The sequence below is a fragment of the Periophthalmus magnuspinnatus genome, chromosome 3 (assembly GCF_009829125.3).
Source record: "Periophthalmus magnuspinnatus isolate fPerMag1 chromosome 3, fPerMag1.2.pri, whole genome shotgun sequence".
NCBI lineage: Eukaryota > Metazoa > Chordata > Actinopteri > Gobiiformes > Gobiidae > Periophthalmus > Periophthalmus magnuspinnatus.
In genome coordinates this window covers 32,400,863-32,414,944 of record NC_047128.1, presented here as the reverse complement: position 1 = coordinate 32,414,944, position 14,082 = coordinate 32,400,863, and the positions used below count along the sequence as shown (strand labels likewise).

The following is a 14,082-nucleotide window of genomic DNA, read 5'->3' as shown; positions in this document are numbered from 1 at the left end:
AGAAACTGCAGCTGAGTACACAGTGTTTATATGTACATAATGTACACACATCATGTGGGTATCTACAAAAATATACACGTGAGATCTATTTAGGTTAGACACCAGAAACAAGGCCTCATCTCTTAAATGCATTAGTTTAATTTCCTTCCCTCCATTTTGCCTAGGCTACATGATTTCCTCAAGATTATATTGACTCAATAATTTTCTGAGAATTTATAGATGGTTGAGTAGTCCTTTGATAATTGAAAGTGGAAGTTGGAGTTGGACAATGAATGGTTAATTTGTTCGGACAACTCCCTTCATCTTAATTTTAAAAATACATAAAACATGTAAATGTAAAATCAGGAAAACAAACAAAAAAACGCAAGTTGAAACCAGTAGAAATAAAGATGCTTCCATACACAAAATGTATTTCTGCCATTGATGAAGGTCTGTTTGTTCACTGTTACAGGTTTAGAGCCATTAGTGGCTCTTAGGGGCTCTTTGTTTTGCAGGAGACCCGGTGTATCTGACAATGATGATCTCAAAAGAAAAGGGAGAAAACTTTGGCACATTTTTTAAAAGACGTAAACATTTAATTAGTGAATCAAAATGAGGCCCTCAGTAAGTCATTACAGTCACCATTCTTGTACATTTTAAATAAAACATAATTAGATAAGACTTTTTCAAAACAAAAGGCTTTAAATGTATTGAAAAATGTATTGCCATGGCTACTCAGAGGATAGTGGCCTATGTTTATGATCAGGAATCTCCTTAAAGTGAAGAATGACAACAAGGCTATTTCCCATTTTTTACACCTCAAGAACAGTCCTGAACCCACATTTATATTCCCAAGAACATTAAAAATCAAACTATGGAGTTGTTTTTCACAGTGAAGATTGCCAAGACATCAGTTTTCCAATAGGACTTAATTACCCAATAGCATAATAAACAAAAGCTACTGCCTTTAAATTAGCACATCTAAATTTAATCTAACTGCTGAAATGACACAGCCTGAAGTTTATTACATGAGCCGACAGTAACAGGTTTTCGGTTTTAAGTACCTTTCCCGCTGTTGACGACCCACACAAAATCAGTGTCACTACGGCTACTGACCATAGCACAGCACACCTATCAAGTCACAGGATAGGCTGTCCAATCAGATTCTCCATTTGGGACACTCTGTTTACAAAAGACCTGGGTGAAAGGAAGTGAAACACTGGCCAACCTGAGCCATCAGACAGCTACAAACATGACCAGCTGTCCTCGTCAGTATTGGGCTTAGCCCTGTTCAAAAACCGTTTAGTGAAGTAAAACAATGTACAGGTGTTGTTTTGCTGCAAAGCTAAAGTAAGACACAATTAAAGTAATGTCAAACAGGCCTACTCATAAAATGGCACTATGCTGTTGGTAAACACATCTGTCTGCCCAAAAAAGTGTGCAACTGAATGTATAACTCAGCAACCGTTTGTGCAAACAAAAGGATTGGAAGCAGACAGTTAAACCATGTTTGATACAGTTTGCAAACAGAAGGCTCATCAAGCAGGAACGATGGAAACACATGGGGTAGAAACATGCATTTAAAAAAGAAATGCATGCTGACATTACAGAGTTTATACTGTAAGCTGCAGAAAGCAACGCTTTACTGTGCAACCAAATACTCCTGTCCTCCTCTTTACATTATCACTGAGTCACTGAGACAAGCAACGACGAGAGCAGCTGAGGAATCGAAATCATGGTACAACTATTCTTAAGTACATTTAACAAATTATGTCAAGTTATGTAAAAACTTCAGTCAGTGCTTGCAACTTCATTGAATCCCACACCACCCATTTTTAGTTTGGTTTTGTCTTTAGTACAAGGGATCAAACAAAACAGATTTTGTCTTTTAAATAGGGATGTCATGTCATGATATAAAATTAGTGTTAAGGTTTGTGACAAGAAACAAAGTTTTTTACCATTATTCACGATCAGTGACACCATGACCAAACAACAGAAATCTTTTTTTCTTTCATTCACACTGTCATTGGCCAGCTTTCCAAAATCAAATTTACTGAAAGGTAAAGTTATGTTATTAACGGGACATAAATGGCCAGATGAAACAAAAAGGTTTACTTTTTTAGAGTACATATTAATTTTACTTTTAAAATAATCATGATCATGATTTTTTAGTCCTTACGGTTATATTATGAACTGATATTAAGGTGATTATTGATTGCCTACACTTATACAGAAATACAATGATGAAATTATGTTACTGTAGCAGCCAGTGCCACAGACAGAAATCTAAGAAAAACAAAAGCAGTTTTAAATCCGGACACTGTGTCCCGTACCGACTTTGGGCCCACACTGAGGGCCGCCAACACACACCTGCAGAGGAACACTGTTCATAATTATGTAAAGAACAAAGAACCAAGCCAAATTCCACTTTGCAGCCCATTTTGCACTTTTTTGTGTGACCTGAAGAAGTATTGTAGTATAGTACATGAACAGATGTAAGAGGAATTATAAAAATAAAAAACCCTAAATGTCTGAAATTAGAAAAAAACACTTTGTACTAACATGAAATAATAATAAAGTAAAAACCTCATTTCTTGAAAAAAGTAAAAACAAAATATTTACTCATAATTTTCTTTTCAACCACCTATGAAGACACTGAGGTATGTAGTTTGGATGGCAAGCATCTCCATTGTCCACATCACTGTCTTCCACAGCTCTTTTTATCCATGATCCCATAATCAGTCCTCCTGTGGGCTCCTGGGTGGCCCTTTGGGGGGGTTGGCTCTACCTCAGTCCCACCCCCGAGGAGGTGAAAGAGTCAACAGTTCGAGTCTTTATCCCTCTTTCGTCTGCTGGCATCACTGTCCAGTTTTCCCTGTAAAATCTATAATTCTGTCCGCCCCTACGATTGTAAATTCAGAGTGAACTTCCACTGTTGGTTGAGGCTGGGCCCGCAGACCTCCACAGTGAGTCCTCCCATCCTGGCACTGCGGCTGTCCAAGCACAGGTTACTGCCTACATGACGAAGCTTCGAATTTGACTCAATCTGCTCCCATTTCTAGACAAAGAATAAACAATTATTATTATTATCAACAATGATTAAAATTTTGGTTTAAATTGATTTAGGTGTTACCTGTCGACTGTCATTCTCTCGACATCCCTGCAGCTTGATTAAGGAGCCTGCAGTTCTGTCCACCACAGTAAGACACAGGTCCATATGCTTGACAGACTTGTCCTTGGTCAGAGCCCATTCCTGAACAATAAGTACATGGGAAAATGTTAGGTCTTAGTAAAACTACAAAATAAACAGATATAAATAAAATATATGAAATACAACAACACAGAGTTGGTTTTCAGGTTTTCATCACAATATTAGTTAATGCAATATCAATTTTTAAAAGGGTGATTTTATTTTATTAGTTCAAGATCTTCATTTAGTTTTGGTTTTGTCTTAGTTTTTATTGGACTGAGCTTGAATAGTAAATAGTAAATTAAGGCATATACTTTTTGTTTAAATATAACTGAAATTGTGGTGTCAAAAAGTCACCAGCCATGTAATGGGATGAGCGAGTTGGTGAAATGGGTTTACCTGATTGCCACCTGCGTTGTGGCACTCATAAACACCAACAACTCCGTCTGCAAAATGACCGAGAGTGTCCAGACAGTTTCCTCCCTGCTGCAACGCTCCAAAAGCAATGTCTTGATGATCTGGGACCCTAAAAAAACAAAAAAAACAATATACAATCAACTGACCCCAGTGTTTAAGAAAAAAATGGCAGAAATACAATGTAATTCAGTGCTTTATCAGTGAACGGGTTGTGATGTTGGAAAATTCTTACCGTAGTTCAGGGTAGACATTCTCAAGGTACCACTTAAAGGGTTTGCAGCCCAGTCTCTTTTTCATCTCCAGGCGACTCTGTATGCTACGAGACAGAAATGTATTATTTATTCATGCGTTTCAGCTTCCTTTTATATGTGACATTTTGAGGACTTTTCACCATTCGAAAGATATCAATTTTTTTTTTAATAATTAATTGATTTTGAATAATTCAGAAACCTGTGGATAGTAATAATTATCATAGTATTGTTAAAAAGCTAAAGAAAATAATTGCAAACATGTATTATTTATGCCTGACACTAGAGGGAGATGTGCACAAACTGAGATGGCCCTTTCACTGTATCCTCTATAAAATAACAATTAATTTAATATGATTAGTTGGTAGTCACTGATACACTGAGGGGTAATGATTGAATGTAAACCTGCAATATACTAGATACCAATTCCCTATTTATAAATGATGTGTTTTAGTTTAGTAAGGAAATGTGGTGATGCTTACTTTCCATAGGGAACATTTCTGGCAGAGGGAACAGCAGCATAGTAGAAGTTTTTAAATTCATCCATCCACACCTCAGCAGCTCTTCTCGTGTTCCTGACAGAAGTAACAAAAACCCATTAATTGGTTTCAATAGTAAAAGTTTTCCCATGATGATACTGTGACAGTACACTGTTTATAATAATTAACCGTTGCAAGGTTGAGATGTGGTGTGATATTAAAACTACTGGTTACAAACGAGTACAAAGCGCACAGGACATCCTGAAATTGATTTGGAAGATTTTGGAATTACAGAGGTGGGTAGAGAAAGTAGTCTGTCAATGAAGAATAACATTACTTTAAAATAATAATTCTCAAGTACAAAGTAGTGGGCAAAGAAAGCGGAGTAACTGTCTGGACATGTGACAACATTGGAATTTGGAGTTAATATTATTGGAAGGACAAAACATTAAATAATGCACAGAATCTGATCATTTGAAAAATGTAAAAATGTAAATTATATTTGAAGATGCATGTTCAAATGATTTAAAATTGTCAACATAAAGCTTGTCACTTGTAAACTCATTGGGAAGAGCAGAATATTTTTTACTCAAGTAAAGAGTGTTACACTGTAAAACACATTACTCAAGTAGTACATTACTCAGAAGTTCAAATATTCCAAAAAGAAAGTCAAGTAAATCTAACCCGCCTCCGACAAGAACCCAGTTTACTATACAACAACCGAGTGTGACATGAAAGATTACACAGATCCTTGAAGATCTTTAAGGTAACTATCAAAAGTTTCAAAGTTTAGCTCCCAGAAGAATTATTACACAAAGCATCGAGGCAGAACACTGCCATCTCGTCGCTCCCTGGGGTTTCTGCCAACAGCCCTAGGGAGTGAATCTTCCTTTACACTGACAAGCAAACTGACTAAAAGTGAAACTGTCAGTGTACAAAGTGCATTTATTTCACTCATGCTTATAAAACACATATTCATTTCTCTCTTAGATTAGAGACTCCCATAGATATTCTGTCTGAAGATCTATTGTAATGCCTTAATTTGGAGCACGGGTTTCGCTGGGCATAGATCCAGGGTGGTGGTTACGTATTTCAAAGCACAGTTTCCAATCCTCCCATGTTTTATGCTTGTGATTACACGTCGTAAATCTGCAGAAACATCCATCGCCCTGATTTTGCGGTCTAATTGCTTTTCAATTGGCTCTGTTTTGCCGGAATCATTTAACAAATCTCAGAGCAACAACAAATTACTAATGTATGTTCTGAATCAGTCTTCAGACACAATTTGTTCATTACTGCAATTTAGCTAGTAACGTCAAATACACAAAACAGGACAATTTTTTAGGAACGTTGACAACTTTGTTACATAAAAATGGAAACAGAAACAGAATAAATTGTTGTAATAATAATAATACTAATGTAAAATGTAACTATTTATTTGTAAGGCACATTTAAAGGGACTGACTAGACCAATTTTCTGTACTGATAACCAAGTTACCTACTGAAATTACTTTTGGTAATTTGTGATAGAACTGTGCGTCACTAGTTTGTATTATTATAATGAGGCAGCATGTGATATTGAAGCCTTACGTACACACACTAATGGTTAAAACGTTAAGGTTGATTCGTAACAACCTTTTGTCTCCTTTGTGCGTGTTTACATTAGATGTTGACATTACCTTGCAAACACAGTGCCACTGCCTCCTGGAAACGTGTACGGATGCTGTTTCCTGAAGACATGTCCCACTCTACTGCAGGGGATGATCTCCAGGCTACCGCCGCACTGCCACACTCGAAATGAGATCTCTGAAACGATCACAAAACTACACTTATTATCTGTTCCTTTTTCTGAGTTTAATGTGTCGCAAAGATGAGTAGAAACTATTTTTTGTATCCAGGAGAATATCGTCTACTGCTAATCCAAGGCCTATGAATATTATTATACTCTCCACCAAAGAACGCATAGATTACCGGTATTTAGTAAATTCATAATTATCATTATTCAGGTGACAATATAAACTAGAAAATAATAAAAGTGAAGATTTTAATGCCCTCTATTCAAAAGCATATCTAAGGGCTTATTTATCTTACGGTTTATGTCATAGGTTTGGAGTTTGTTTCATAACGCTGCTCACAAAATAGTGAAATCTTTCCTTAATGGATTACAATTCTTCTATGTTATTTTCAATATATCATTATGTCAACAATCGTTAATAATCATAATCATATAATTAGGATGTTTCTACTCACAATAATTGTAACACTAAATTTTAAAATTGCGACATCCCCATTTTCAGATATTTGTTTCGGTATAGGTACATAGCCAATTTGAAATCCCAATGTCGAGTGCAGCACGGAGCTATTTTGAATCATTGAATCATCTGTATATTGACAAGAATTCCCAAAATGCATAAAAACAAAAACATTAAGCAGACAGTTACGCTATTGCTGTGCTATTATCACTTATTTTCCCGGAAACCACAAACCTCATTATCGCCATTTAAATGTCATTTGAGTTTATCTCTTTCTATGCTCTGTAATGTTTGTCTGTTTAGGTATAATTAGTACAATATAATAGAAGATGCAACATTCATAATTCAAGATGCCATTTTCCTTTTCAACTAGGCAAAGACATTCACTTGAATAAAATGCAGTCAGATACATTCTCTGCTCCCACTAAATCTCAGGGGAAAGTTGCGATTTCCGAAGTCAGCAAGAATTGTTGGGTGAGTTAAAAGTACAAAGTTTATGATAGAAAGAAACCACATTTGTGAGTTAAGTCAGCAAATGAAACACATTACCATGACAGCAATAAATGCTGACAATAGCCATGTATTTTCTTTGCCATGTGTAACTTTAACAAACTTCACTCGTTCATTTAAGTCTCTGTCGTTCTCAGTGTTAGCTTGATCTGCTTTTGTGTGCAGCAGTGCCACTCACCTAAGTTCTCTCCTCCCCAGACATCCATCATCATATCATACTTTCCCAGCTGCTCAAAGTACTCCTTATCCATGACAAAGAGACCGCCCGCTATCATGGGAGTTCTGGAGAGAAGCAGAGAGAAGAGGAAGATCAGCAACTGCTTAAAAAGTGTAGTTTTCATGTGCCATTTATGACATACTTTATCGGGGCGATGGGGTTGCCTTGTCGGGCTCTTCTCTGCTCCAGTGTCATATAGTCCCATTTAAAGACCAAATTCCAGTCAAATCCTAGAAATAAAAACGGAAATCAAATGAGAGCTAGCAATGACTACCTACAAATCTTCTAATAATGACATTTATTATTTAGGGGCAAAAAGAAAATTAGATACAGTTCAAAATATGTTATGTACCTCCTTTTAAATCTGCAGAGGCTCCCACATACTGGAAATTGTCCATGTTGATGACATCTATGATGGGGGAAACTACTCGAGTTTTGTCCTGCAAAGAATAACCAAAAACAAAATAGGAAATGCTATTAAATTAAAGAAACTGAATGTTGCTATGTTTTACCCTGCATTAAACATGCACAGTGTAACTTTACGGTAGAAGGCCTGCCACCTGCTTGATCACAGAGATGTTTCTGCTTTTCCTGGAATGTAACCTTATCTATGAAGACAAGCCAGTTATACCAGCAGGACGAGTTACAGTTGAAACCAAAAATGTGCTTTCATGAGCATTTACGCTTTTTTTCTCACTGAGAAGAAATCAGACTAAACCTTTCCTGCTTTAGGTCAGTTAGGATTACCAAAATTACTTCTATTCTCTTCAAGAGAAGAGAAGGATTTTCTTAAACAATTTGTCATTACTTTCTTCAAAGTCACTTGTCTGGTTCATCTTTGGGTGCAATTTCCAGATGCCTGACGGTGCCACGTTCATCTGTTCAAACAATTATACACAAGTATAAACACCATGGGAATGTCCAGCCATCAGACCGCTCAGGAAGGAGACGAGTTCTGTGTCCCAGAGATGAACGTGCTTTGGTCTGAAATGTGCATATCAACCCAAGAACAAGAGCAAAAGACCTTGTGAAGATGCTGCGGAAGCTGGTGAAAGCTTATTATATAGTGAAACGAGTACTGTACCGACATGGGCTGAAAGGCCCCTCTGCAGGAAGATGCAATTACTCCAAAAGAAACATAAAAAGACAGATTATATTTGCAAATGCACGCAGGGACAAAGACCTTCATTTTTGGAGACATGTCCTGTGATCTGACAGAATTAAACTTAAACTGTTTGGCCATAATGAGCATTGTTATGTTTGGAGGGAAAAGGGGGAAGTTTGTAAGCCTGAGAACACCATCCCAACTGCGCAATACGGGGGTGACAGCATCATGTTGTGGGTTGTGTTGCTGCAGGAGGGATTGGGGCACTTCATAAAACAGATAGCATAAGGAAAGAACATTATGTGGAAATACTGAAGCAACATCTCAAGACATCAGCCAGGAAGTTAAAGCTTTGGTGCAAGTGGGTTTTCCAAAAGGAAAATGACGCAAAGCTTACTGCCAAACTGGTCACAAAGTGCCTTAAGGATAACAAAGTCAATCTTTTGGATTGGCCGTCCCAAAGCCCTGATCTCAATTCTATTGAAAATTTATGGGCAGACCTGAAAAGGCATGTGCGAATAAGGCGGCCTACAAACTTGGTTCAGTTACCCCAGTCTTATCAGTAGTAATGGGCCAAAATTCCTGTCAACTATTGTGAGAAGCTTGTGGAAGAATATCCAAAACATTTGACCCAAGTCACACAGTTTAAAGGCAATAGTACCAAATACAAATGAAATGTATGTAAAGATATGACTTTGAAGGAGGTCTTAAAAACTCATTCTCTGATTATTTTGGCATTTAGCAAATAGAAATTATTTTGGTACTCCTAATTAACCTACAAGAGGAAAAGTTCAGTCTGATTTCATGTCAGACAGTGCATATGTGTCTTTTTATACAGCGTATGTAAACTTCTGATTTCAACTGTACATTGCACTCTGTAAAGCACTTTGTGATTTTTATCTGTAAAAGGTGCTCTTTAAATAAACTTACTTACTCACAGTATAAGAATGCATGTTTTTCCAAGATATTTTTCAGCAATGAACACGCCCAGTAGTTTAATACAATTTTAATTCCATACAGTGGAACATTCTAGGCAAAGTAATAATTTCCATAAAGACAAGCAGGTGGTGGACTCTGCACCAAAAAAGACACATAGTGTAGGTAACGCTAACTACAGTTGTTGTGTTATTTAGTGTGTGTACCTCAGCCACTCTCTCCAGCAGCGGCTCTAACCAGTGGTCGTTACATTCACAGTGAGAGTCCAAGAAAGTGAGGATTGGGGCAGTGGCAGCGTCTGCTCCTCGGACCCTGGAACGCATCAAGCCTGAAAAATGTCAAGAGTAATTTAAGCCAGAGGAGGTAAACCAAATTCATTCTTGAAACTAAACCAAATAGACTTTTTTTTCTGTCTTCAGCGAATTACCTTCTCTGCGGTCATTCCTCAATATGCGCACTTTCTCAATCTTGCCCAGCAATGCTCCATCTTCAGCTACAAATAATCAAAAAGTATGAAGTTTAAAAACAAGTAATTACTTTTGAAAATTTGTGGATTACAAAAGGTTTTTATATACAGCACACAGAGAGAGTTCTAAATAATGCAATACTTACGGTTATCGCTGTAATCATCCACCAAAATGATCTCTTTAACCAAATGGGACGGACTTTTCTTCAAGACGCTAAAAAGTAATGGTATAATATTTATAGAAGTGGACAGCAAAAATGTAATTTCAAAATTTGTGTGAAACCCACCTGACCACTGTCCGTAGCAGAGCAGAGCGTGCCTCATTGTGAAAAGTGATGACAACACTGGAAGCTGGCAAGTCAGTTTTCCACTGTTTATGTCTGCAACTAAACACAGAAAATATACAAATAAGAAGCTGGAAAAATGTCTGTGGGATTTTGAGTTTGTGAAATACGAACAACTGGAATATGAAATAGGGTCAGCCAGCCGTAATAGAAAAAGACAGTAATGCTCCAATGAATCTTGTGATTGACACCACATGCCTGCATTCAGCAAAGGGCTATAGCTATACAATAATGGCATTCTTATATTTGTTATGTTAGAGTCGATGAGTTTATAAGTACTTTAGTTGCATAGAACTTTAATGCCTAAACTTGCTCTGTGCCCTGCCCAGATGACACATCACTGCAAAATCAATAGAAGGCACATTTCTCCTCTTTTAGTGGACTAATGCCTCTAGCTGTCAGGTCAATAAATCAGCCGGCTACTACTTTTACAAAGACCACCTCTGAACGTCGGTCCACTAATGCAGCAGTTCAAATAATACTGTAACTGTGGTAAGGTGTCAAATGAATGAGTCACTTAACGGATTTAATTTCCCTCTCTTCCAGCTGTGTTTGTTACATAGACTCCTCAATCATGCTTCAGCAGTTAACTTCCACAGTTGTGAAGGTCTGCCAAAATCTGGTGCTAATATTTCTACAGATAAGCCAGTTTGCAAAAGGTAGTTAACAATCAATCAATAAATAAGATATGCATTTTATACTACTGTTATACAACGTTAAGAACAAGCAAAGGAAGATTTAATAGGACGACAGATTTTATGGAGGAAGTAAAATGTTTGTATGTATCAACTTTACACCATCATCAATAACCCTTATGGTCTCACACTTTTATGCCAGATGTCCTCATTGGCCTAAGCAACTACATACTGTGAAGTTTTCGAGACTTCTTCATTAAGAAGTGAGAAGGATTCTAATGGCAGTTTTCATGTTTACCTACAAATGCAAAAGTTGTTGGCTCAAACTCAGCTCTACTCAGTGTAATCATCATGTGCAAGTCACTTCAGTCTCTTTTCCTTGCCAATGGGTCTATGTGTTTGACTGTGCGTAAACCTGCCACTTGACCTTTGTGAGTAATATTGTAAAAATCCTTGGGAAAATGAGATGTCAAACTATAGCTGGCCTGGCAAATAGATCCTTATATTGCAGAAAGAAATGTGTATGAAACGGCCAACTGTATTCAAACATTTGACATGAATAAAACTTATTTGGGCCGTGTTTTCTGGAAGTGAGCCATTGAAAAAAACAAACACAACTAATGAAGAGGTCACCAACTGCTATGTCATGGCTCATTTCTGTCTCCTCATCCCTTTAACTGGTGGAACAATCAAACAGCATAACAAGCAGTTTGAGTTATGAATAGACCAGACAATGTACTACTCAGTGGGTGTCTGCTCTGTTACTTCCTGGTTTTCATCAGATAGACAACAATGGGGGGTGTTTCCAAGAGATCTTATCCACGGGAGCACTAATTACACTGATACGGAGACAATCAAAGAGCCCATGCACACAAGCATCAAACTGAGAGATTTATAAATAGAAAGCCTCATAATTAAGTGCCTTAACTATTCAGTGTTAAAACAATGGTGTAAATGTTGGGCTCATACTCACTGGTCATGTCTTGTGTCAGGCACTGCTCTGTCCATACGCAGTTTGTCACTTTCTACTTGGTTGAACTTGTTTCTCGCGTAGGGGTCCTGTCCTGGTCGGACCACTGTGGCTCCAACATATAAGTCTTGGTCGAAGTCCTGCCACCGCACTTTACCTGGACACAGAGTAAGACGTCAGAGAGAAAAACACACTGGAGCTCATAGAGAGGAGGATACGGATGGAAGACAAAATGCAGAAATTTCCCGCAGCAGCAGAAGCAAATTTGATTTTAAAAGGGTCAAATTTTCAATCCTCAACTTTCATGAAGCCTGGAAAAAAATAAATAAAACTGGAGATATTGTTGTCTAAATAATTACAAATCCAAATAAAGTTTAATAGAGTTTGACTGAATATAGAAATATTGTTGAAGAGAGTCATTTAGTTAAAGTAACTGGTGTTCATGAGTCCAACAACAGAGGAGGAGAAGAAACTGTTCTTACGCCGATATCTTTATTTTTAAATAGTGAGATAGGATCCAAATTTGTATACTTGGGAGAAAATCAATGGATTGATGCATATTCAACATCTACAATATTCAACTGAAGATGCCCAGAGAGTGGGAATATATATATATATATATTTTTTTACAATTTTCAGTGAAACTGAACTTGTAAAATTATCTACAAACATGATGTTTCAGAGTGATAGAAAAGGAGATTTGGAAATGGGATTATGGATTATACATAAATGGGAATATAAAATACATGCAGCAGCAGCCTGGCAGATGCAAGTGCTCTTCATGACTGACAGGAAGGAAACCTCACGCTCCAAGCAGCTGCTCGACAGCACCAACAAGGCAATATGACATGAGATTTATGCTCCGTACTGTGGTGGTCACGTAACATGGAATATTTATTTCTCACTGCACTCAGAATATAACATGATCATTAATCTCTAAACCATAAAAACATTTACTCTTTAGCTGTCAAACCATTGTCCATCTGTCAGTCCCAGTATAAAACACTATACGGAGAAAATGGTCATTATGTTTAATTTGCCAATTTATCTTTGACTACACAGATACTTGCATAATAATAAACTAATTAGCGGTTTGCTGTTGCTATGCTAATGAGTTGTGTTAAGCATATGGTATTGTGAGATTACAGTTTCTGTGTGTGCGACAGCCAGGAGACTGATAGACGAGAGAAACTGAGCTTGACGACTTGGAGGGAGCGAGCCTCGGTGCACGCGTCTCGCTGACAGAAAGCCAATGTGTCTGGCATGCTAATTAGCCGACCCCAATGAGCTGCCTGTTACTAAGAGCTGAGCCTCTGCTGCATGTGGCTCTGGGGGGCTGATGTCCTCCTACTTTAATAAACTTATGCCATAAACAGAAGCTCTACTTTAACAGTGGCTATGTTTACATGCACACCAAAAATCGATGGAACTATCATGTAAACTGTTACATTTTGATGAGAGTAATCTGATTTCTTTCAAACTAGCTGCAATCGTTCAAAATTGAAAATGAAAATTACATTATTATTAGATTTTTGGAGTTGTAAAACTACTAAAATGCCATGTAAAGAGCAAAATAATTAGATTTCTTTCTGACCATGTTCCCTTTGATTACTCACATCAAATTTAGCTGTTTTCAGGTCATTTAAATAATCCAGAAATCTGCTAATAGTCCGATTATGGTGTGCATGTAAAAACAGCCACTGTTCACACTGGTGCAGGTTCTGAAAAATACAACAGTTTCACTAAAACTCCATTGACTGACAGATGTCACTGGGTGTTTTTGATGATCCAATTTCTTTTGCGCATGTAAATACAAATGAAAACAATCTGATCTCATTATTGGGTTATAAATGCGCCCAGTTAAGACTTCTGCCGTATCACGGGACAAATTTGGGGCATATTCCAGCTCAACACATTCATTAGATACTTCAAATGTGGCTGTGTTAGTTTGACAGCATTTGTACTTAAATTTTTTTTTGTCTTTTATATTTTTTCTATTTTAATTATTTTGAATTGTATTATCACCTATTTTTTGTTATTATGTTGTAATATCCGAGCTACTGTGTCAAAGTAATTTCCCTTGTGGATCAGTCAAAGTCCAAGTTTTGTCTACTATAATAAATAGTTTGGTCAATAACTCAAATTTAATGCCCTCCCTGAACCAATACTCTCTTTACAATCTGCACTACTCATTTACTTTTTCATATCTTTTTAATCTTTTGTTCTTCACTCCTTTGTATTGCTTTTTGGTCTCACTTCTATCCCTCTCAACATTTCGCTCCAAGCCCCGGGTATGACAGCATAAAAGAAGAGATGAGGTAAAGAGATAGGGAA

The 14,082-nt window shown here is 37.2% G+C and overlaps 1 protein-coding gene across 1 annotated transcript in view; it reads right to left on the bottom strand.

The window, feature by feature from the left end:
• Positions 1-553: 553 nt before the first annotated feature.
• galnt2 (UDP-N-acetyl-alpha-D-galactosamine:polypeptide N-acetylgalactosaminyltransferase 2) overlaps positions 554-14,082 on the bottom strand; it is a 32,537-nt gene continuing 19,008 nt past the window's right edge. The window contains exons 3-16 of the mRNA XM_033987980.2: positions 11,752-11,905; positions 10,087-10,185; positions 9,946-10,013; positions 9,761-9,826; positions 9,540-9,661; positions 7,645-7,732; positions 7,435-7,522; positions 7,254-7,357; positions 5,993-6,119; positions 4,317-4,409; positions 3,819-3,902; positions 3,569-3,695; positions 3,113-3,232; positions 554-3,037 (exon numbers count right to left, since the gene is read on the bottom strand). Coding sequence (XP_033843871.1) covers positions 2,882-3,037; positions 3,113-3,232; positions 3,569-3,695; positions 3,819-3,902; positions 4,317-4,409; positions 5,993-6,119; positions 7,254-7,357; positions 7,435-7,522; positions 7,645-7,732; positions 9,540-9,661; positions 9,761-9,826; positions 9,946-10,013; positions 10,087-10,185; positions 11,752-11,905 — 1,496 coding nt within the window. The 3' untranslated portion in view covers positions 554-2,881. The remainder of the gene's footprint in view (positions 3,038-3,112; positions 3,233-3,568; positions 3,696-3,818; positions 3,903-4,316; positions 4,410-5,992; positions 6,120-7,253; positions 7,358-7,434; positions 7,523-7,644; positions 7,733-9,539; positions 9,662-9,760; positions 9,827-9,945; positions 10,014-10,086; positions 10,186-11,751; positions 11,906-14,082) is intronic.